General features: G+C 45.0%; 1 protein-coding gene across 1 annotated transcript in view; it reads left to right on the top strand.

The window, feature by feature from the left end:
* Positions 1–12,405: 12,405 nt before the first annotated feature.
* HSD11B1 (hydroxysteroid 11-beta dehydrogenase 1) overlaps positions 12,406–23,841 on the top strand; it is a 285,656-nt gene continuing 274,220 nt past the window's right edge. Inside the window, exon 1 of the mRNA XM_078644497.1 lies at positions 12,406–12,647. Coding sequence (XP_078500623.1) covers positions 12,560–12,647 — 88 coding nt within the window. The 5' untranslated portion in view covers positions 12,406–12,559. The remainder of the gene's footprint in view (positions 12,648–23,841) is intronic.

Genomic DNA, 23,841 nt, shown 5'->3' with positions numbered 1-23,841 from the left:
TGCTGCTTTCTGGATAAGCCAATCAGCTTACAGCTTGACTTAGTCACGTGAACCAATCAGCGCGCTAGTTGTGACGTATGTTAGCCAATCACAGCGCGGACCCTGTGACATACACAACCGCTGCAGCTTTTCGTCTCTCACTCCTAGAGCTCACCCCTCCTTTACAAAATCTTTTCACAGCGCCATTTTAAGAAAACTTTTTCAATGAATTTCAATTAATAACACCAGAAAAACAAACCATTTGTCTGTTTCGCTAAAATAAAGTGATAGCTTTTACAGTCATTCAAGTATTCTTTGTGTGGAATAGACGACGCTACTCTCACAGAATATTCAATCGTTAATAAAGTAAACTTTTACTTTACCCTTCTAACAGGTAATAACGAACTTGTTTCCCTCTGAATGCACATAAAGTAACAATTCAAAGTTTGACTCGAACGGAATTACAAAATCATATACGCACTTTCAAACGGAAAGTTTCCCTAACCATACATACATGAAATCTTGGTAGGACTTTAACCAACCATAGAGATCCACATTCGTCAGTAAAATAAACGACATTACTTTACCCTTCACTCAAGTTTGGATAAATTCTACTACTCTTTTCGCAGTGAGTTTTAAAACAGGCTCCAAGTCCCTATACTCGAAAGCTACGATTTCATAGATAATCCTCACTATACATTTTACCTAACACACACCTAAAATCCCTAAACTTGTGCTGTACTTCCACAGCACTAGTGATATATGACAATACCACTATTTTGAAACAGAACAAATGCACTGTGTAACTTCACTTGTCACACCACTCATATGCCGGCACAACTAGGAATTTTCACACTGCTGGAAAAAACCTTTCGACAACATATAACAACTTTGACAAACTTAACATGTTTTAGTCATAGATCCTATGTAACTACCATGTAGCATGTCCATTACCATAGTAACCGTAACTCTGCTACCAGAGATTTGATCCAGCTCCCCTATAGAAAATATGTCATAACAACGCTACCCAACTATACAATACTCATCATCAATCATAAATCACCCACAAGGCCCATAAACTAACGAGACATATTTTTGGGCAACTGAATCATGTGACCTAAATAATAAAATCTATATATATATATATATACATTTATATATAACTGCAGATTAACGATTTTACCATGGTTTTATAATTCACAACAATTAATTAAGTCACTTAGGCAAATGGATCTACTGATGGTAACACGACTAAGAATAAACAAGACCAGCTTGTCTTTCCAAAAATCTTATTCATTAACTATTTATTCAAAGAAAGTGCATTTTATTAGAATCTTTTTATTCAAGCAGCATTATTTGAGGAATAGCAAATTAGACTGACAGTTCTAAGCAAAATCAATTAACATGATTAATGAAGAATAAACAGTTTTCCATCATTTAGGCCCTATTCTCCCTGTCTAAAACTCACTTCATCTAAAGAAATAAAAGGCAAAAAGTCATTTAACCATATTGATCCTTACGTGCTCCAAAGAGTCCGTCAGCACGTCACGCCCATCTGGATTCGGAAAGCGAGAAGCGCCCTCCCTCCACAGGGGTCAGTCTTTATACCTTTTCTGACTAACTAAAGTATCTTTATCACACATTCTTTCTGAAAATCCAAACTTTTCATTGGCTAAGCCATGTCAGTCCACTATTAGGTCATGCTTTTCTGACCAAGTCCGAGGCTTCATCATAGCCCTTATTGTTCTTAGTTTTACCATCCTTTTTGCTTCCTCAGAAAGATACTTTGTACCGGGGAGAAACTTTTCACTTCCTAATCTTGGCAGGCCTAACAGCTTCCTGTCCTTGGCTATGACTCCAAGAACACATTCGACTCGACCTCAATTGTTTCTGCATTAAACGTTGTCTGTTCAGCAAAATTGCTCTTTCGTCTGCGCATGAGTGAAGGCTTCACTCTGGTCAAGTTTCATAAAGTGCAGCACTGCCAACCATTTTCCTTAGGCCCACTCGTATAACTAATGTATAAACAAACACAAAACATCTATTAATGAAAGAATTAGAATTCGTTCTGTTACTCACCCACCTTTGCTAATTATTAACCCATTAATAAATGTTTCCTAGCCAAAGCATTTTAGCAACAAACAATATTGTACCACATAAAGACGAAAAGACAAAACATGAGCACACGAAAATAAGCACATGCCATTAATAAAACAGCCGCATTTAATTCTGACATAACAATAGACAAAATTAGTTTATTATTCTTCACAAACAAGCATTTGCAACAAAGAGCACATATATGAGCACATGTATTAGTCCCTCATTTCATGTTTTGCAATTTAATCTAGGTTGATTAGTAAAATTCACTCCATGCACATTAATACAAATATTTTATTATGGAAGTTTAACTTTGAGAGTCAGATTAAAACATTTCTCTGAACCTCGCTCCATCACTCTCTTATTTAAAAACCTAAATCGTTTTTAAAACAGGCCTTGGACGAGCATGTGCAAAGAGCAGGGTAGCGACGATAGGAAATGGCTTTTAAATCAGCTTTAGCCCACAATTCCAATACTCGCCAGCAGTGTACAACCGCACTGCGCCCAGCCCAGCGAGCCTCTAAATAGTCGTGACTGGTGCCTGGAGCGCTAACCCCGCCGGAACAGGAATACCGGAAGTGATGCAAGCTGAGGTATTCCCTCCGCAGCAATCGGCAAAGCCGTGGCGGACCGGGGAAGCCTCTAGCAAAGTAAGTGTGACAGATAAGTGCAGCACAAATTAAAATGTATTCCCTCTTGTTTAAAAAAAGCCCAAATCGTTTTTTTTAAAACCAGCAGTACAAATACATTGTGCAAAATAACAACAAAGCCCTCTTATGTAAAACCTAAATCGTTTTTAATACAGGCCTTGGACGAGCATGTGCAAAGAGCAGGGTAGCTACGATAGGAAATGGCTTTTAAATCAGCTTTAGCCCTCAATTCCAATACTCGCCAGCAGTGTACAACCGCAGCGCGCCCAGCACAGCAAGCCTCTAAATTGTCGCGGCTGGTGCCTGGAGCGCTAACCCCGCCGGAACAGGAATACCAGAAGTGATGCAAGCTGAGGTCTTCCCTCCGCAGCAATCGGCAAAGCCGTGGCAGACCGGGGAAGCCTCTAGCAAAGTAAGTGTGACAGATAAGTGCAGCACAGATTAAAATGTATTCCCTCTTGTTTAAAAAAAGCCCAAATAGTTTTTTTTTAAAACCAGCAGTAAAAATACATTGTGCAAAATAACAACAAAGCCCTCTTATTTAAAAACCTAAATCGTTTTTAAAACAGGCCTTGGACGAGCATGTGCAAAGAGCAGGGTAGCTACGATAGGAAATGGCTTTTAAATCAGCTTTAGCCCTCAATTCCAATACTCCCCAGCAGTGTACAACCGCCCTGCGCCACCAGTACGTCACTTTTTGTGATGTACTGGAGACGCATTTCCCTTCTCCATATTTACAAGGAGAGGAAAAGCCATCATGCGTGACTTTTCCTCTCCTTGTAAATATGGACCCTTCACACACAGCACTTTGCATGGAAGGGGCGTTCGATGGGTGTTGCTGTGGGTGTTCCCATGCAACACCCATGGAACGAGACACATTTCCAGATTCAAGAGCAATCGTAAATCTGGAAATGAATGTCAATACTACGCCTCCCATGGGGAGGCTTAGCGAGGCACAACGAGGAGAAATGTTTTAATTTCTCCTTGTTTTTTCCACTTTCACTACGTGCTGCATTCTACAACACGCATTGAAAGAGGAAAATGCCTGTAGTGATTGTTTTTGTGCAGAAAGGTGTCCCTTCCTGCACAAAAACAATCTTCCCATGACGCAGGCATCCTAGGGTGCCTGCACCAGTGCATGGCTGCAGTTTGTGCGCCAGCGCATGGAAGAGCACTGGAATGCGACATATTATTGTAAATATGTTGCATTCCTGTGCTTCAGAAAAGCCACAGCATGGCGCAGCCAAAGGGCTTGCAGTGCCACGCTGTGGCACTTCCTTGTAGATCTGCCCCTGAGTGTCTTTTTCACCATGCATCATCTGAACGAATCTGAGAGGCAACCTTTAATGAATCTGAGATGCAAAGCTTTCTAGTCATTGAATTTACTGAACTTACAGTGCTTGATGTGGGTTCAAGTCTTTCGACAAATTCATCCATCGTTCCACCAGCTTGATGCCTTGCCTGGTTGAAAATGTACCTTTCATAGTCGACATTCGGCATGGAATTGAACTTGGCCTCCAGCCTTTCTTTGATTTGATTGTGCAATACTTCCGTTTGTGATATTTTTGATCTTTTTGTCATCTACTTCTTCTAGAGGACCTATTAAGTCGTCACATTTTTCGATCCATACAGTCCTTCTTGCCGGTGCTGAATGGTGGTGGTAGTTTCAGGAACGTGGTGCTCTTTTCGACAGCCATTGAAAAATTTCATTATTCCGACTGGCTTTTTAATCAGATTTGATGCTGCTGAATACATTGGATGCACCGACCTCTGACTAAGCCTGATCCAAGGTTGGGTGGCTCTTCCTTCGTTCGCCTTTATCAGTGCACTTGTACTCTCTGAACCTTGTTTAGTGTTTTCTTGCACCTAGTCGTCTCTGCATTTTTTTGCACCTGGCTGTGGTTGTCTTTAGCGCTAATTTGTACCTTTTTGTCACTGCCTTTAGCATTTCTACTTTGCATGGACGATGACACAGTTTCTTTTTTCTCGGCCTTGCCAGTAGACTTTTGTTGGGTTTTCAGACTGTGCTTCTCTGTAGTGCCAACACATTCTTGTGGGTTTTGTAAGAGCCAAAGCGGCATGTATTCCACATAGGCCAACCATAAACTGCTTCTTGGGGCGCACGCGACACACACAAGAAGTTTGCTGGACTTTGGCAAACTCTCAGGGAGAGCAGTCTTGTTTCTTTAAAGCATGTATCCCCTACTCATCGCCAATTGCTGCATCTTCTTCTGCTCTCAACCACGCAAATGACTATGCCACACACCTAGCTCTGTAACACGTCGTTATTCTTTTGGGTCTGAACTGGGGTGGCGAAGTGATCTAAAGAACGGTGATGGATTCAACCCAGATCTGTGACTGCGGGTGTGTTTGAAAAGTTTCAGTGCTCCGTCCATCATCTCCTTGTGTTTGCTTTGTTCGCCCTTAGTTGGCAGGGTATGCCCAGACGTGGGTCCTTTGCTCACTATGCCACTGGATTCAAGCTAGCCTGGCTGATGAGGGCTGTTAGCCCGAAGCCGGTCCCAGGATGCTTGCTTCTGGTCCAGGGAAGAGGCAGTTCAGGGTGTACAATTCCCATGAAGAACAGGGTCAATACTGATTTGCATATGGCTGGGTCTGAACTGGGGTGGCGAAGTGATCTAAAGAACGATGATGGATTCAACCCAGATCAGTGACTGGGGGTAAGTGTCTGAAAAGTTTCAGCGGTCTGTCCATCATCTCCTTGTGTTTGCTTTGCCAATTTTTTGGCAACTGAGTTTTCAAAAAATAAATGTATAAATTGACTGTCAGAAACGGCTTTTCATGATTCCCCTCTTCATAACTCCACCCCATTCCCGCTGCTACGCATTGGCCCCCAATTTATAAGCAATTGTTCAAATTCCAGCTATGTTTTCATGTTATCTGCTAAAACTCCAGTATAGTAGAAAACGTTCCATCAATAAACACATTTTCTGAGTCTATGCATGTTCTTGTAATAATGTTGGAGAAGTATTTAGTTTAGCAGTTTTTTTATCAAAAATTACTTTAATTGTAAATTGATACTTGTATAGCGCACTACTCACCCGCATGGGTCTCAAGGCACTTGTACGAATACCACTGTGGAACCCATCCTGGCTTTCCCTGTGAGGTGTCCACTCCTGGGCACCCCCAAGGTGGAGGCCAGGCATCCTTAGCGTTGTGGGGGGCCGTTGTGGAGATTAAGCAAGCTATTGCCCAGAGTTGCAGAGTAGGACTCCATGATTGGAATAGGCACCGAGGCGAGAATTATCAGGTCCGTGGAATTTTGCGCCCAAGACCCGCCGAGGCAGGAATTGAACCCTGGTCCCAGGACAGACCTCTGCATCAGGGTCTGCCGCTCTAACCATTGAGCCACAGTTCTCCTAAGAGATAGATGGTCAGTGTAATGGAGTTAACAGTCTAGTAGTTGGGGGGGCGGAGCTAGGTGGGCTGAGGGGAAGAGGAGGGGTCAGGACAGGATGAGAGTTAGTTAGAGTAGGGACAGGGTTGATGAAGGGTGTATAGAATAAAGCTCCCTAATAGTAACCAGCTGTGTCTGTGGTTCTTTGTAGCACGATGCTACAACTGGCGACGAGGGTGGGATAGGCATGATTATAGCCTGCAGAACCCAATAGGAGTGCCCTGTCCCCTGCAGCATCAAGTACAGAATCTGCTGCCTGGTAGTGCTGCCACCTGAGGAAAGAGGTCAGCAGCCGGTGACCCTGCTTCCCCCAGCGACTGTGGGAGCCCAGAGGGAGCCACTGGATCGAGCGCTGAAATGCTCAGGAAAAGGAAGCTGTTCGCGCTGGAAACGCGAGTCACGCCGGATGCGTGCAACTTGGCACCCTAAAAGAACAGGAGTCGGGAGCCCACTCCGACCCTGTTCAGCACCCCAGATTGAGACCAGGATCCCCCGACGTCGAGGACGCTGTCCCCGAGAGCCCGGTGACAAGCGCTGCTGAGCGCGCTGGAAACGGAGCCCGGGTGCCGTCGGAGGTCGGAAAACCTCACGCCCGATGCGTGAGGTTTGGCACGCCAGCGGAGAAGAAGAGCGGGAACGTAGAAAGTAAGGCGGGAGCCCACCCCGACCTCACCTGGTAGCTGCGGTGGCCGAAGAAAGGTGAGCCCTGATGTGTGCTGCCCCCGAGGTTGCCGGCCGGTGAGTCCAGAGTGAGCCAGAGCTGAGTGAAGCAGGAGAGGAAGCCTCGTGTGACTGCAGTGACGGCGGCCATCTTAAAGTCAGGCGCTCTTCAGGACAGACCCCTGGATCTTCATAGAGCGGCCATTTTGAAGTCAGGCATGAGGAAATAAACAAGCATTGGAAAGAGGAAAGAAACAAGCATTGGCGAGCAGAATTAAACAAGCATTGACAAAAGCAGATAAACAAGCATTGGCGAGTAGAAATAAACAAGCATTGACAAAAGCAGATAAACAAGCATTGGCGAGTAGAAATAAACAAACATTGACAAAAGCAAATAAACAAGCATTGGCGAGTAAAAATAAACAAGCATTGTCAAAAACAAATAAACAAGCATTGGTGAGGATAAACAAAGGACAGTAACACAATGGTAACCCCCAACACCTCACCGCAAAGGAAGCCCCTTGTCGCGGGAGGATCTCACCTGCGAGCTCCGGAACCTTTGACTGTGATCACGGGAGGGAGTATGGGCCCCAAGTGGCAAGAATGGTTAGAAGACTTTGAAGATTATATTGAGGGGTCCAAAGTGACGGAAGACAAGGAGAAGTTAATCGCTCTCCGCAACCTAGCAGGCCGAGAAATAAGCAAAATTGTCAAGGACCTTCCGCCTGCAGATGCGGGAACATACGACAAAGTACGTGAGGCGTTAAACAAGAAATTCCTCCACAAAAGGAACGTGGACTATGAACGCCATGCGTTTCACCAGGCGCGTCAAGGGAAAGAAGAACCAATGAGTGCATTCATTACCCGGTTACGAAGGCTGTCGAGACACTGCGAATTTGAAACCTTCTCGCCTGACGCTGCCATCAAATCGCAAATCATAACTGGTTGTCACTCTGAAACGCTTAGAAGACGACTGCTGAGGAAGCCCCATGGACTGGAAGAAATAGAGGAAATGACTCCTCTCTACGACCAAGCGGAAGAACACGCTGCTACCATTGAAACAGGTCACAGTGTAAGTCCCGAACTATCACACCGCGTTCAGGAACGGCACAGCAGCAGACGCCAATACTCGCACGAAAAACAGTGGACGCCAGGGCCGTCCTCTCGCCAACGACGCTCGGATCATAAGAGGAGAGATCCAGGGAGACGGGACCGAAGGCCAGAAAGAAACAGACGATGTTATCGTTGTGGATATGACTATCCTCACATAGATGCTTGTCCAGCAATGGGCCAACGCTGCAGGAAATGTGGACGCTCGAATCACTTTGAGGCAATGTGCGGAGATTATCACAAAGAAAGGCGTAGTGAGACATCAAGACCATCTCGCTCTGACACCAAGAAGCATCACGTACGTGCTGTTCAAGAAGAGCCCATGCGGTCTCCGACCTCATCGCATTCCAGCCGAGAATCACGCAGGTCGCGGTGGGAACGCAGATCCCCGTCGCGTGACTCGAGATCGTCTTCATCAAGGGACTCAGCCTACACAGTAGCATATCTAAACATGATTGCGGACCCTGATCAACTCAAAAGGTACCCGCGCCTAGACATTAATGTGGGAAACCATGTCACCAAATTCGTACTGGACAGCGGGGCCTCGCTGAACTACATCCCAGTCACAGAACACGAAAAGATGGTCCCGAAGCCCCCATTGACTTTTGCACCTGTCCGTGTTTTCACGTGGATGTCCAAAAAACCACTCCAGTGTCTGGGCAAATTCCACACGACTTCTCACTTATGACAACGTCACCATACCTGCGGTCATTCATGTCATCAAGGGACCAGAAGCTGACTGCCTGCTCAGCCTCCCCACCGCAGAACGTCTCCGCTTGGTGAATGTGTTATTCAAAGTCTCTGACAACCAAGACTGTGTCAGCAAATTTCCCAAATTGTTCCAAGGCCTAGGCAAGCTAAAAGGGTGTCGAATCCATCTGCACATTAACGAACAGGTCAGACCTGTTGCGCAGCACCCACGACGAGTTCCGTTCCATCTTCAAAGTGCTGTCGAGGATGAGCTTCAAGAACTCCTGGCAGCGGACATCATTGAGCGCACATATGGCCCGACCCCGTGGGTGTCGCCGGTGGTCATTGTGCCGAAGAAAGGGACTCCCAACAAAGTGAGACTGTGCGTTGACATGCGTCTACCCAACACTGCGATTGAAAGGGAGCGGCACCCTGGTCCTCACCTGAGTGACATGATCGCTGCACTGAATGGTGCCAAAGTGTTTTCAAAATTGGACTTAAATAAGGGTTATCACCAGCTGGAATTGGACACCAAATCCCGTTACATCACCACGTTTGCAACGCACCTAGGTTTATTCAGGTACAAACGGTTGAGCTTTGGTGTCTCGTCGGCCGCTGAAATCTTCCAGGAAGCGATCCGGCAGATAATCCAGCACATCCCCAACACTCTGAATTATAGCGACGACATCTTAGTCTATGGGTCAGATGTTCGTGAACACGACATTGCTCTTGATCGCGTCTGTCACGCACTGTTAGATGCCAACCTGACATTGAACAAAGAAAAATGTGAGTTTCATCAGGCCACCCTAAAATTCTTTGGTCACATTTTCTCTGTTGAGGGTATGAAGCCGGATCCGGACAAGATTGCAACTCTGAACAATACCAAGAGTCCTCAAGACGTCAACGACCTGAGATCCTTCTTGGGGATGGCCAGTTATTGTGCTCGCTACATTCGTGACTATGCGACCGTCAGCCACCCCCTTCTGATCCTCACCAAACTCGGCCAGCCGTTCGACTGGACCCCTCAGTGCGAACGAGCGTTCAAAGACATCAAGCGCGCCGTTGAATCGGCTGATAGCCTTTCGTACTTCAACCCTCACAGGAAAACTGAGATCACAGTAGATGCAAGTCCTGTTGGTCTGGGAGCGATCTTGGCACAATACGATAATGACTCTGACCAGAGACGGATTGTTGCTTATGCCAGCCGCAGCCTGTCTGATCCTGAGAAGAAGTACTCTCAACCTGAAAAGGAAAGTCTTGCTGTGGTCTGGGCGTGTGAACACTTTCATGTCTTTGTCTATGGCAAGCACTTTACCCTGATCACAGATCATCAGGCGCTGGTCACCATCTATGGCAACCCAAGATCCAAAATGCCCCAGAGGATTGAGAGGTGGGGTCTCAGGCTCCAGGAATACACTTTCACCATAATTCACAAACCGGGGAAGGCGGAGAACCCGGCTGACTACATGTCCCGCCACCCTCAACCGTCATCTGGGTCCAAACCATCGATTGCTGAGGAATATATTCACTTCGTGGCTGACCAGGCATTGCCACCTGCCATTCCCATGAACGACATCCGGGAAGTCACTGCGCAAGACACTGTTCTGCAAATGGTACGCCACCGGATCCAAACCAATCGGTGGAGACACAATCCCCAGGATGAAGACACCGACCCCACAGTCCAGAAAGAGATGCAGGCATTTCGGCATGTATGTGACGAACTGTCAGTCACTGATGATGGAGTCATCCTGAGAGGTCAACGGCTCGTGATCCCTAACCAACTCCGGCAGGGAGTTGTCAACTTAGCCCACGAAGGCCACAGAGGAGTAGTGTCCACGAAATGAGCCTTAAGGGAACGCGTTTGGTTTCCTTTTCTTGACCAGATGGTGGAGTCGACTCTAAAGGATTGTCATCTTTGCCAACTGACTAACAAGAGCAATCCACCAGCACCACTACAGATGACCGACCTGCCTAGCGGAGTTTGGCAAGAAATTGCCATGGACTTCTACGGACCGTTGCCGTCCGGAAAATATGTAATTGCCATAATCGACGAATATTCTAGATTTCCCATTGCGCAAATAGTGTCGTCTACAAATGCTTCCTGCACCCTCAAAGTACTAGATGAAGTATTTGCAACGTGGGGTGTCCCCAAAGTGGTTAAGACAGACAATGGTCCCCCGTTCAATGGGCATGATTTCAGTGCTTTTGCGAAGCACATGGACTTCAGGCACAGGAAGGTCACCCCACTCTGGCCACAAGCAAATGGCACCGTGGAAAGGTTTATGGCGAAAATTAAAAAGACATTTCAGCATGCCACAGCGGAGAAGAAGGAATTGCAGGTTGCTTTGAATGAGGTCCTCAGAGCGTACCGAACGACCCCGCACTCTACTACAGGACAATGCCCTGCAACCCTCATGCTAGGGCGGCCAATGAGAAATCGCATCCCAACATGGGAAGGAGCTTTGCAAGCTGAGTCACCAAGTCACGACCATCATGAAATGGCTGCAACTGACAAACTCAATAAGGACAGAATTAAGTCATACGCAGATGCCAAAAGGAGGGCAAGGTCTCCATCCGTCCATGAAGGGGACTACGTCCTCGTCAAACAAGAACAGCAGAAAAAGACTGATTGTCGATTTCGTGATGAGCCACTACTGGTCACCCGACAAAAGGGCACCATGCTGACTGACGAATCTGACCGGCGCCGAATCACCAGGAATGTCTCTCACTTCAAGAGGTGTTCTAGAGACACGAATGAGCCACTGACGAGCTCCATTGGTCCACCTGCACCTGAGGGACCTGATTCTTGTGACCCAGACAGCAGTGACCATCAGATTGGATGTCCGCCGACAGCGTCCACAGCAGCCATGTCTCTGCGGCCACGTCGTGATATCCAGCCACCAAAAAGACTCATTGAAGAGATGGACTGACTCCACGTTCATTTGTTTATTAAGAAAGGGGGAGATGTAATGGAGTTAACAGTCTAGTAGTTGGGGGGCGGAGCTAGGTGGGCTGAGGGGAAGAGGAGGGGTCAGGACAGGATGAGAGTTAGTTAGAGTAGGGACAGGGTTGATGAAGGGTGTATAGAATAAAGCTCCCTAATAGTAACCAGCTGTGTCTGTGGTTCTTTGTAGCACGATGCTACAGTCAGTGCATGTGACGACGGTTCTTTTCCTGAATATATAGCTAAACATTCTGTTGTGTACACACTACAATACACAGCTTGAAGTGTACAGCTTTATTGTCGGGAGCCACAGATATACAACGCCCTCACATTTCCTGGTCCAGTAACCACTGTCCTGCCCCGATGTTTACATTCCGATGCAGAATCTGACATATGTTGCCTAGTAACTCATAACGATGAGACACAACACATTCGGCTCGAGCCCAGTTTGAGTTTTTGAATGCTCTTGTGCAACATGCTGATCTGTTGAAAATGTTCCCTGGCAGACTTGCCACAGAGGGGGGGTGGGAGGGGGCGTAGGGCTGGTTCAAAGAAAGTGGAGCGCGCACGGTTTTAGGCGTGGGAGGCTGGTGCGGCCACTTCTCGTCGCCAGCTGTAGTGTTGAAGATTCTTGCAGTCTGTTAAACACAGCCAGTAGCAGAGCGCCCTCTACTGCCTAGCTTTCCTTTGCTCCTGTTGTATTCTCGTCGTTTGCTTCTGGCACCACGTACACATTTGGCTGCCAAGTTCACATGCCCTAGGGTAAGCGCAGGGGAAAGGACGCCACCAGTAGGTAGGAGGTGGGGTGCAGCAGTAAGAGAGCACGTGCTTATTAGGGAGGGAGCGAGAGGGGAGTTGCATAGTCTGGTGTGGGCGGGGTGAGCAATTCAAGCTACAGCGCTCTCTGACTAAAGGTCGGAAAGTAACGGCGTTACGTGGTTTTCGTTGTAGTTGCAGCTCCCTCTAACTTGGCTTGTACCGGTCGTGCCGTCTCCTCTCCCTACATAAATAATGGGCCTACTCCTGAAGCTGATTGTCGCCTCCATGGGCATCTTCCTCGCCGTCTACTTCTACACCGGGCAGGACGATTTTAACCCGGGTAAGTTTTCAAGTCATCCACATTTCTCCATGAGGCAATGGTGTTCCTCCCGAGGGAAACTGCTCTAAACAAGTCTAAGCTGCTGTGTCAACAGGCCTTGGAAATTTTGCCAGTCTCCACAGAGATTTGCACTCTGGTTCTACAAGTTTTGTATTTGGAAGTGGAAAATTAAAACTACTACGCAAGAATGCAAAGAGATAGTTGAGAGGCTCTTTACGAGACCAAGGTAGGTTGCAGAGCCCTGGCACCATCTCATTTTAGCTTCCAGATCCTTTGCCTGCCATGCCAACCTTGTTATCTCAGGACGTTACTGTGCCTCTGTCTTAGAGTAAAACTGTAAGTTACACAGTACAAAATGACGAGAGGTAAAGCAGTGACTCCTGTTAAAAGGCAGCATCAGTGAGGGGACTGAGGGAGTAACTCGTCAGTAAAGGAATGCTGCCAGTGTGTTTGGAAATAAATGCCGGTGTTCTGCAGATTTGTGCTTTGAAATCCTTCTCTGTATGTGTTTGAATGACGGTCTCTCCATGTCTGAGTAACAAAGTCGCCCTGCAGGGATGGGGTCTCCTAGCAAAATTGGAGACTTGTGTTTAAAAGCTATTTGGTGAGCATGTCTCACTCGCCCTCGCCCCTCGTGCAATAACCATGGAAGCTTCCTGGCAATACCGGCACTGAGGTGAGACAGAGAGACAGGAGTAGGAGTGTCTCCTCTTGCCATTTCTGTGACACCTGGGCATTTACAAATCAAGTTTCTGGCAGCAAACTATTGGAGCAAAGATTATATAAAAGAAAGACGCCTCCTAGAAAATACGTGACTGTTTTTATTTTCAATTTTTGGTGCTTGCACATGACGTCTTATACTGAGACTGTGATGGTTTTAAAACGCGATTAAGCATGATTGCAGCTTGGATTAATGTATTTGCTTCACAAGTGCATTATGGGAGTTGTATGCTTACATATCCGCATGCAAGGTCACGTGACAGTATGGATTTAAGGCTTTCCAATTACGTGCAATTTTGATGTGACTCACCTGTGAACTAGGCTGCAACAAAGGAATGCTTCCAGTTTGGAAATAAATAATGGTGTTCTGCAGATTTCTTTGAAATCCTTCTTCTGTGTGTGTGTGTGTGTGTATATATATATATATATATATATATATATGTCAAGTCAAAAAGGCTTTATTTCGATAAAAAAATTATCATAAAAGCTTCACATAAAATTCATGAATACATTAAAAAGAGCCAAAAATAAACAAGGTACAAAAAGAATCTATGCATGAACAGTTATTTTTAAAAAGAATTCAGTCTTTTTTAAAAATCACATCATAAGTTATTTAAGAAAGAATTAAACAATTGATTTAAGCCTTTTGTCTCGGATGGACCAAGCCCATGATAAAAATTTGGCAAGAGCACAAACATAGGTGATACGGCTATCAGACATTAGTATGCGTATTGCGTCTGAGTGACACCTAGTGCCCAGTTGGCGGCATAGATGCTTAAGCCATATCTTCCTGGGTAAAGTATACTCTCCACATTCGAACATGAAATGTGCCACTGTCTCTGGTCTAGCTAGACATGCTGGGCAAAGCTCTGCAGTTTGTGCAGGCAATTTCCATCGTGAGGAAAAAGCGTACAACGGCAATGTTCCTGCTCTAAATTTAAAGTAAAGTGCCCTATCAAAAGGTTTTCCAATAACGTCTAAATAGAGTTCTCGTTTTGGTAGGTCCTTAAACTTTAAAAAATCTTCAGTAAGTCTGCCCAAGGAAGCATTAGTATTCCGTTGTAACGCAATCCAGTTCCAATAAAGTTTCTTGAGGGTTGCCTTTGGGGGAGAAGATCTATTTGCCCACACTTCATTTAGACCCAAGTTGAGTAGCAAGGTTTTCATGTCGCTCAGCCATTTAATTCTGTGCCACCCTGATAAAGACATAATTTCTGCGAGGCCTTGCGCATATTTACTAAGTTCGGGCACTCGCCACAATCGTGCCCATAGTAGGAGTGGGCAAAGTTTTGCTAAATCGTCAATAGGACGACAACCTAGATCCAGCATTAGTGGGACCGTAGGGGTACCCTGAGGGAGTGACATAATCGCCCTACAGAATTTCTTTTCAGATCTTGGCAAATCATTGGTAATAGATGAACCCCATAGCTCCGCCCCATACAGAGCAGAACTGACCCCTTTAGCTGCATAAATATCGAGGACAACAGCTATTGGTCTAATTTCGCAGGAGCGTTGTTCTTTCAAAATAGCTCCTGTTATCCTCTTATGGGACAATAACATTTTATCCAAATGTGGGGTCCATTGCATTTTATGGGATAAACGAATGCCGAGGTAGTCAAACACTTCTACCCTCTCCAAAGGTTCAGCATTCAGAGTTGGAGGGCGTGCTAATTTTTTTGGTGGGTTCAACACAAGGTATTTCGTTTTACCCGTATTAATTACCAGGCCCCGTTTAGTGCAGAAAGATTGGAAGTTGTTCAAAAGCCTTTGAAGACCTATTGGGGTTTTCGATATTAGAAGCGTATCATCCGCAAAGAGGAGGGTAGGTATACGTTCTCCAGCCAGGGATGGTTCATCTGAAGGATGTTCCCGAAGGTGCTCAACCACCCCGTTGATATAAAGGGAAAAAAGGGTGGGAGCTAGGACACATCCCTGGCGGACCCCTCTCTCAACCGGGATACTGCTAGTTTTTTCCCCTCCCGAACCCCACCTAATCTGGGCAAAACTTTTATCATGGAGCCTAACCAGTAATGAAAGTAAATAATGTGGCAACCCCATATCGGCCAAGACTCTCCACACGGTCTCCCTCAGTACAAGGTCAAAGGCAGTCTTTAAATCGATAATTGCGAGATAAAGACTGCCTTTGCCTATAACCACGACCTTCCAATACACCATCATCAGCCTAAAAGCTTGTTCGATTGTCCCAGTACCCACTCTAAATCCTGCCTGGTAGTCAGAAAGGATTTTATTTTCTTCTATCCAGTCCAGTATTCTGACCAGTAGAACCTTGCCGACTACTTTTTGACTAATGTCCAGCAGGCTAATGGGTCTATAGTTGGTCGGATCTTCTCTGGCGCCTTTTTTAAAGATGGGGACCACCTCTGCCCCTTTCCATGATGAGGGGATCGGGGCACCCCTGCAGATGGCAACAAGTAAGCAGTGAATAAGTTTCCCCCATTTTGGGATGTCTAATCTCAGAAGGTCACCAGGAATACCGTCCGGGCCAGCGGCTTTTTGGGGCATGCTGGTGCTTACGGCATACTCCACTTCTTTTATTGTGAAGTCAAATTCTTCGGGGTAAATACCCCAGTCTGTTTGATTCATTGTTAGGGCCACAACCCTCCCTTCAGCATCATTGAGAGCCTCAATAGGAGTCTGATCATCTTGTCGGGAGTATAGCTTTGAGAAGTGGTTAACCCACGCCTGGCTCGAAATGTTGCATGTGATGAGATCACTATCTGGCCTATTTCTGGCTCTAATTGTATCCCAGAAACATTTTGGATCTTTTTTAAGGCTAGCTTCTTTAAGAGTGAACCAGTACTCCTCTTCCCACTCTTTTTTTGCGTGTGCCAGTGTGCTCTTATGCTCTTTCCTGGCTGTCTGGGATTGATTAAAGATAGGGAAAGTGAGTTGTGGTCACTCTCCACAGTAGGTATAACCACCATGTCTTGGACCAGTCTCCAGAGTTTTAGGTCCAACAGAATATAATCAATCCTTGAGGAATGATCAACTCTGTTGAACGTATGGGCACCCAGGCGGTCTGAAGCTGTACGACCATTCGTAGCTCTTAAACCAAACTCTAGTGTCAGCGCATTTAGCTGTATTGCGCTACGAGACCATCTTTTTATCGGGGGGATAGTAAGTGCAGGGATACCCCATCTGCTGTCCTCCTCACCTAGGTCTGAAATGTCCTCCATAGGGAGTGGCTCATAGGTGCAATTAAAATCACCTGCTACCAAGGTATGGTCAGCTTCCACATGATCTCTAAGTTGTGTTTCAAGATCAGAAATCACCATAGAAGTATATATATATAATTGTGTGTGTATATATTTATTAATAAACTTAACGTAACAGTACTCACTTCGATGAAGGCTGAACAGGGTAAGGCTGAGTTAGCCCTACCACATTTCAGGCCTGTTACTTGAAGATTGATCCTTCATTCTTCTACAAGCGAGTTTATGCTTGCAAGATGTTTAAAGATAGGATCACTTTCTGTTCTTCCTCTCCCCGAATTTCTCCCATGCCATACACTGTCATTGTGCATACCACATTTTTCCCGGGGGTTCACTGACTAACAAAGACTAACTTTGGTCCAATGATGACACCAACCCGTGTGAGCTACGTTGCCACCCCTTCCGAGTAGACTGTTAAAAACATATAATATGTTGTAGCTGACATCCTTGGGCTGCAAACTATTCCTACCCAGTTGGACTTCTAGAACCTTACACTGTAAACATGTACTCCAGCTGCTTGTCAGTGCCTCATTGGGTTGTGTCTGTCTACCTATCGCTATCTTTGGTTTTACATGGTAAAACCTGGTTGCTTAACAGTGCCTCCAGGGATTTGGGCATCTGTCATGTCATGGTGGACTTCCATTGGATAGACTTTGGTTGCTTAACACTCCCTTCAAAGGGTTGGCAGCCTGTTGCTGGACTGTGGGCACAAATTAAATGTACCATGGTTGCTTAGTTCTTCCATGGGATTGGGAGCCTGTTTCACACACCGGGCCTTTATTGTATTTACCATAATTGCTTATCAGTTCTTCCTGGGACCTGGTCATCATGGTGGGTAAACAGGTCTGGAACACAGTTGCTTTTTGGGGAAACTCCGTATAGCACATGCTGGTGGATGCAACTGATCCACAGGCTACACAACCCATGGGTTTCAACACTGACAACTTCTAAAAAAAGATAGATATGAATGAATGTCTGTTTTGAAATTCACTGCAATACATCCTGCCTATGCGCAGTGAGGTGCCTTCCCCACACTGTGTTTGAAGCATGTTTTTAACCTCACAAAACTAACTCCGCACATGCCATATTGGGCAAACTGTATCAAACACACTGTAAGCCTTGCATTCAGGGGCGCAAATGCTGCAGTACTGAACAAAAGAATAGGTGAAGTACGGGTTTAAATAACCCTGAGCATGACAGTGAGAAAGAGAGATCAACACTAAATGTAAAATTCACACAGAAGGGCAGAGGTGGCCTTAACGCATCAATACACTACTCCAGAGGAGATTTATGAACTGGGCATGGTACTAAGATGTTTCATCTACAAATCTAAGCAATGTTCAAATGAGGCATCAAGAGCTAGACTGTACTACACGTAAGTACTGCCGAATTAGTCCGTGTTCTCCAGATTTGGTCTTACAAGTGTTGCTGGATGTTTCTTTGCTTCCTCACCTCTACATTGGAATTGGCCTCCGTGGTCTCATCATATTGATTGCTCACATAAAAGTGATGGTGACTAAGCCAAAAATGTCTAGGGAGTGGAACCAGTGGCCTAGCTTGGCCCTACAAGCTACAGCACTACCTGAGCTACCAAAAGATCTATCCAGTAAATTCAGATATTAAATTATGTTTGGTGACAACCTTGAGTATTAAAAATAACAATAAAATTCACATTATAAAAATCTAGAATCAGATTAAAACACATAGGACCAAATGTACTGAGCATTTTAATCGTCACATCACTCAAATTCGGCAGTTGCAGCTGTTAAAATGTTTTTTCGTATTTACTAATCCCATTTAGGATTTTCACCTACTAGCAGATTTAAAGAAGAAATCAGCTGCTTAGACCCAAAATCTATGTCTCTAAAGCATGACTCTTGAAAAGTTAGAACTTTCATTTCTGTGGTAGTGATAAATGAATCTAGATGCTGTTTCTTCATATGGGTTGCAACTGCTTTAAGTGCTCCGATCTGTTTATGAGTAGAGATTGCCCAGCCACTTTCATTACACTATAGCTCATTCAAACACAGTGGTAAAACTTTGTCATACTCCTTAAACAATAGAGAATAAATACCTTAAAGCATGCATACTAGTCAAATCCTGCCATTCTGATTCCCTGGATTACAGTGAAGGGTGGAAAACTCGAGATTTGTTTCCACATTCCGTTCGTCTAGCAATCCCAGCTTGCCTTGGGATCTAAGGCAAACAATCCTGCCTCATATTGGACTCAGCTCTGATAAAGCTTTTCTTAGTTGTTGCATTCAAACCTCCTCCCCCAAATGAGAACTACATTTTCATAACCCCCTACAGTTGCCAAGGCCCACACTTCGACCTGGTCAAGAGGATCAGATCATCTCAGCGTTTTGTGGAAAACCAGCCCTAAATATTTATAGATTTCCCCTTCCTCTACACAAGTGGCTCCAAGATAACAAGTGAAATCTCTACCCCTTTTACCCAAAAACAGAAAAGTGGGTTTAAACTAAATTTATCAGGTGATTTTCATGACAATAAGATTGAAGAGTGGACAATTCACACTGGAGACTGTAGTGTCTTATGAGTTAGAGATGATGAGTCCATTAAGGATCCTTGACGGTCTCCGTAGAACAGTGATTCAAGTGCTTGGGTGTTGTCATGCTGTAGAATGTCCAGTTTACAGTTAAACGCTGAGGAATAAAAACATGTAATACCAAGCTTTGTGTGTGGTGTAATCATTTACATGTACCCAGGCTGGGGAGGATGCTACAGCTGGCAACGAGATACAGGATTACATAAACCCAGCCACAGGAAGAACCAAGAGTTCTCTCCTTTAGAGTTTGACGTGGTCCAGCAAACTGCTTGTGCATGCCAGGTGCGCCTCCGTCAAAGTGAAAAATCTGCTTTTGGTGTATGTGGAGTCAAAGTGGCACTCCAGCTAGAGCAGTCAGTGAATAGAGTAAAGCCTTACTGAAAGTGTGTTTGTCATCGGCTAGAAATGTGCTGGTAAATTTGAGACAAGACATACTGTACCTCGGCATAACAGGGGCATCATTCATACTGTACGACATCGCTACAGACAGCGCCAACCAGGTACAGAAAAAAACTGAGTGCAAGTACGCGCTAAAAGTGGAAAACATTTCTAACATAAAGACACGCTAAAGATAATGCAACTCAGCATGGAAAGTGCAAGGAAACTCTGTGAGGAGAAGTAGATAAATGCAGAAAAACATTAGAGGTGGTGATAACCATATACATGGAGAATATGATCATACATACCAAAACCTGCATAAAGAGGGCCATCGAACCTTCGCACCAGATGCTGCAACACAAGCCGAAGCATGGGTGTTGTGCTTATAAGGCTGGTGGGTCACGTCAAACCGACTTAAAGGCCACGAGTGGGGGGTGGAGTAGTGAAATCTTTCTTTTTCATGGCAGCTAGAGAGGAAGAAAGAGCTGACAGACAAGCAGCTACCATGGATGCCAGAACAGTCCAAAATTACTCAGTGCTGAGTGTGCAATGCCAGGTGAAATACAAGGTAGAAGGTCAGAGAGCAATGTCTCCAAAGAAAAAGAAGTTGTGATTTGGTGTGAATTTTCATTTCCACATAATGGTAAATGTCCTGCCATCGGACAGATATGGAAAGGCTGCGAGAAAGAGAACCATTTTGTAATGGGTTGCCAAGCAAAGTAAAGATCAAATGTGTCATATCGAGAAAACTAAATGGCGGAAAGACCAAGTGCATCACATTGAGAAAACAAAATGGATATCAGAAAGTTCCAGAGACGTTCCAACCACGCCAACAAGGCCAAGTAGCAACTTCATTTGAGGCAAGTAGAAACTGAACAACATCGAATGTAATCAGCTTCCTCATCTAAAAGTTTGTCACCACCATTGTCAAGTGACAGTGAGGTAGATGGGTGCACAATTTCAATGTTGACCACAACCTGCGCATGTAGTATTAGCTTCTTGCGAGGAAGAATGTCGATTGATGCTAGATCGACAAATGAAAGTGCAAAATTAATTAGGACACTGCCCCAAAATCACACTGAAAGTGAATGGGTGCTCCATACCTTTTCTCATAGACATTGGCGCGTTGATAAACATAATGCCAGTACAATGAACTGTCTCAGGTGCCCCATTTAACTCCTTCAAAAATCAAAGTGTATATGTGGACTGCTTCGACGCCACTGCAAAGTCATGGCTAATTTATAGCAACTGTGAAACATAAAAAGACGAAAGTACAAGCACCAATTCAAGTCCTGCAAGGCACTTCGAGTGCATGTTTACTCATTTTCAGCACTGCTAGTGACATGGGGCTGATTTCTATAAACTACGCCAATGCCTATCATGAGATAGTGAATCAGTGTCCATCATTGTTTCATGGACTAAGAAGACTTAAGACAATGAAAGTGCAACTTCACCTAAATGAGGGCATCTGTCCTGCCATTCAATGACATTGTCAAATTGCATTTTATTTACCAGAGGCTCTTGAGAAAGAAATTGAAACATGACATCATTGAGCGATCCACTGGTCCAATGTGATGGTGTCCCCCATCGTGGTAGTGCCGAAGGATAGTCTGGGCACCACGCGCATCTGCGTTGATATGTGCCAAGCGTCAAGGCGATTGAAAGAGAAATCATGCAGGTCCACACATTACTGACAAGATCATGTAGCTGAATGGAGCCAAAGTCTTTTCCTGCCTGGATTTGAACATAGGATATCACCGGCTTGAACGGGAAGAAAATTGCATGTACATTACTACCCTTTTGACAAATTTGTGGTTGTTTAGATTTTAAAGACTATGTTTTGGAGTGTTTTCTGCTGCCAAACTTGTTCTGGATGTCATTCGTCACATAATACATCCCCTCACAAATGTTTTCAACTACATTGTTGATATACCAGTTTTTGGGGCCACACAGAAAGAACATGATAAAGCTCTTACACAAGTGTGGTGTATACTTGCTGAAGCAGGTCTCACTTTAAGTGCAGTAAAGTGTGTGTTTCATTAAACAAAACCCAGGTTTTGCGGTCATACCATTTTCTGATGGGGGAATGACTCCAGATCCAAGATAAGTACAGGCCTTGTCATCCACTTCTTCCCCACAAGATGTAACTAGGCTGCAATCCTTCCTTGGTATGGCCAGTTACAGTTCAAGGTATATTCGAGATTTTGTCACTGAGTGATTCGTTGAGAGACTTGTAGAAATTAAATGTTCCATTGCGATGGCCACGTGACTGTGAACAAAGCTTAAAAAAAAATCAAACATGCAATTGAGAAAACCTCTGAAATGGCATATTTTGATCCGTAATTGCAGACGATGATTGTTGTTGATGCGAGCCCAGTGGGGTTGGATGCCATCTTTTGCAAGCACACTGGACATCCCAATGCAACAGGAGTTTGTCATCGACAGAGTGTGACTATTCACAACCTGAAAAGAAAGCCTTGCTGTGGTGTGGACTTGGACTTCATGTGTTCATTTATGGGAAGCATGTCATTGTTGTCATTGGCAACCAAGCATTGCTCACCATTTTCAGCAACCCTTAAGCCAGCATGCTCCCTCGCATTGAGAGGTGGGGGTTGTGACTGCAGGAGTATGATGATACGATTGTGCAACATCCAGGAAGGGGCTAAAATCCTGCTGACTACTTCTCACATGTATCAATAGTGTGTCATGGCACCACTTCTAAAGTGTCTGATGCTTATGTTAACTTCATTGTGAAATCCAGTACCCCTGCTGCTATATTGGTAGAACAAATCAGTGTTGCCACGACCCCTGACAGATATTTGTAAATCCTCATAGACATCATTACCCATCAATTGTGAAGAAAGCATGCTTGACCTCTTCCTCGAGTGTGGTTTCCTCATCTTGATGAAAGAGTTGAAGAAGAATTAAGGGCCTGCAATTTCTGCAACTGCTTGTCATCCAAAACTAACCCACATCCAATGAACATGTCTGATCCCCCAAAGCATGTACGGTAGAAGATTGCATTTTACTTCTTTGGACCCTTTGACAATAGACATCATCTACTAGACATTGTTGATGAGTACTAATGTTTTCCCCTTGCAGAAGTTTTGTCTTCAACTACTCATGAGAGTCATTGAGAGATTAGCAAGTATTTTTGCAACATGGGGTGTTCCTTCGATTTTGGAATCAGTAGTCGAGAATTTAAAGATTTTCTCTTTCAACTGAATGTCAAGCATCAGAAAAGCACACTTCTCTGGCCACGGGTGAATGATGCTGTTGAGAGGTTCATGAGCACTCTCAAGAAGATTGTTCAGAGCACTGCTATAGAAAAGTTTGACACAAAATGAGTTCTTTAGTCTACGTTTCGTGCATACAGGTCCACTCCCCCATTCCACCACGAGTGAAAGCCTTGCCACCTTAATTTTTGGAAGAGCCATAGGAACCAAGTTGCCGCAAAGGACCATTGAAAGATCATTTGACATTGATAAACTTCTTGCTACTGATTCTAACAAAAGAAGAATGAAGACTTAGGAGGATAGGCGCCGCTGTGCTAGGAGCACTGTGTTCAAAAGAGGAGACCATGTCATTGTCAGGTGGAAATGGAAATGCACGTCTGATGCCCCTTTTGATGTTGACTGTGATAGAATTTGCCTCTGGGATCGCCCCTTAGTGGCCTGAAAAGGAAAGGGGGGTTAAAATAGCCCACTCTGCAATAACCCCGACGGTCACAGGCAGCTACCTCTTTATCAGGGAGGCAGAATTAAGAATGGAAAAAGATCAATCCTGCGGAAGCTGGCAGGATAAAAGGGAAGTGAAGAGTATGGAAGAGGAATTCGACTGGTGGAACACCAACAGTGAAGAAAATGAGGGAACCCGAGAGAGGAAGGACACTTCCCAGGACGCAGTGAAGCTGCGGAAGACACCTACCACTTGGGAGTCAAACTGGGAAGACGTCGGGCAGGAGAACAACAATGGACTCATCCTCGTAGGCAAAGAAGACGAATCCTGGACAGAGGAGTAATGGACCGCCCAGGAGGATGCCGTATAGCCGCAGTTTAGCATGTGAGTACCAGGGTGCCAAAACGCTGGGGATTTCGCAAAGAGTGAGGTGAAATCAGGAGGGAATGGTTGCACTCAAGATTTGTTGAAATTAAAGGTGACTCTAGTCTTTCAGAAATAAGAAAGCTCATACGGGCAAATTAAGTACACTACATTTCTCAGAAGGCATTGGAACAGATGTAGATAAAAGCAGACCAATGATATTTGTTTCTTAAGGGAAAATTAGATACAGAGAGCC

Source organism: Lissotriton helveticus, chromosome 5_1, assembly GCF_964261635.1.
Source record: "Lissotriton helveticus chromosome 5_1, aLisHel1.1, whole genome shotgun sequence".
Classification (NCBI taxonomy): domain Eukaryota; kingdom Metazoa; phylum Chordata; class Amphibia; order Caudata; family Salamandridae; genus Lissotriton; species Lissotriton helveticus.
The sequence above is the reverse complement of the archived record's forward strand: the minus strand, read 5'-3'. Positions and strand labels throughout refer to the sequence as shown.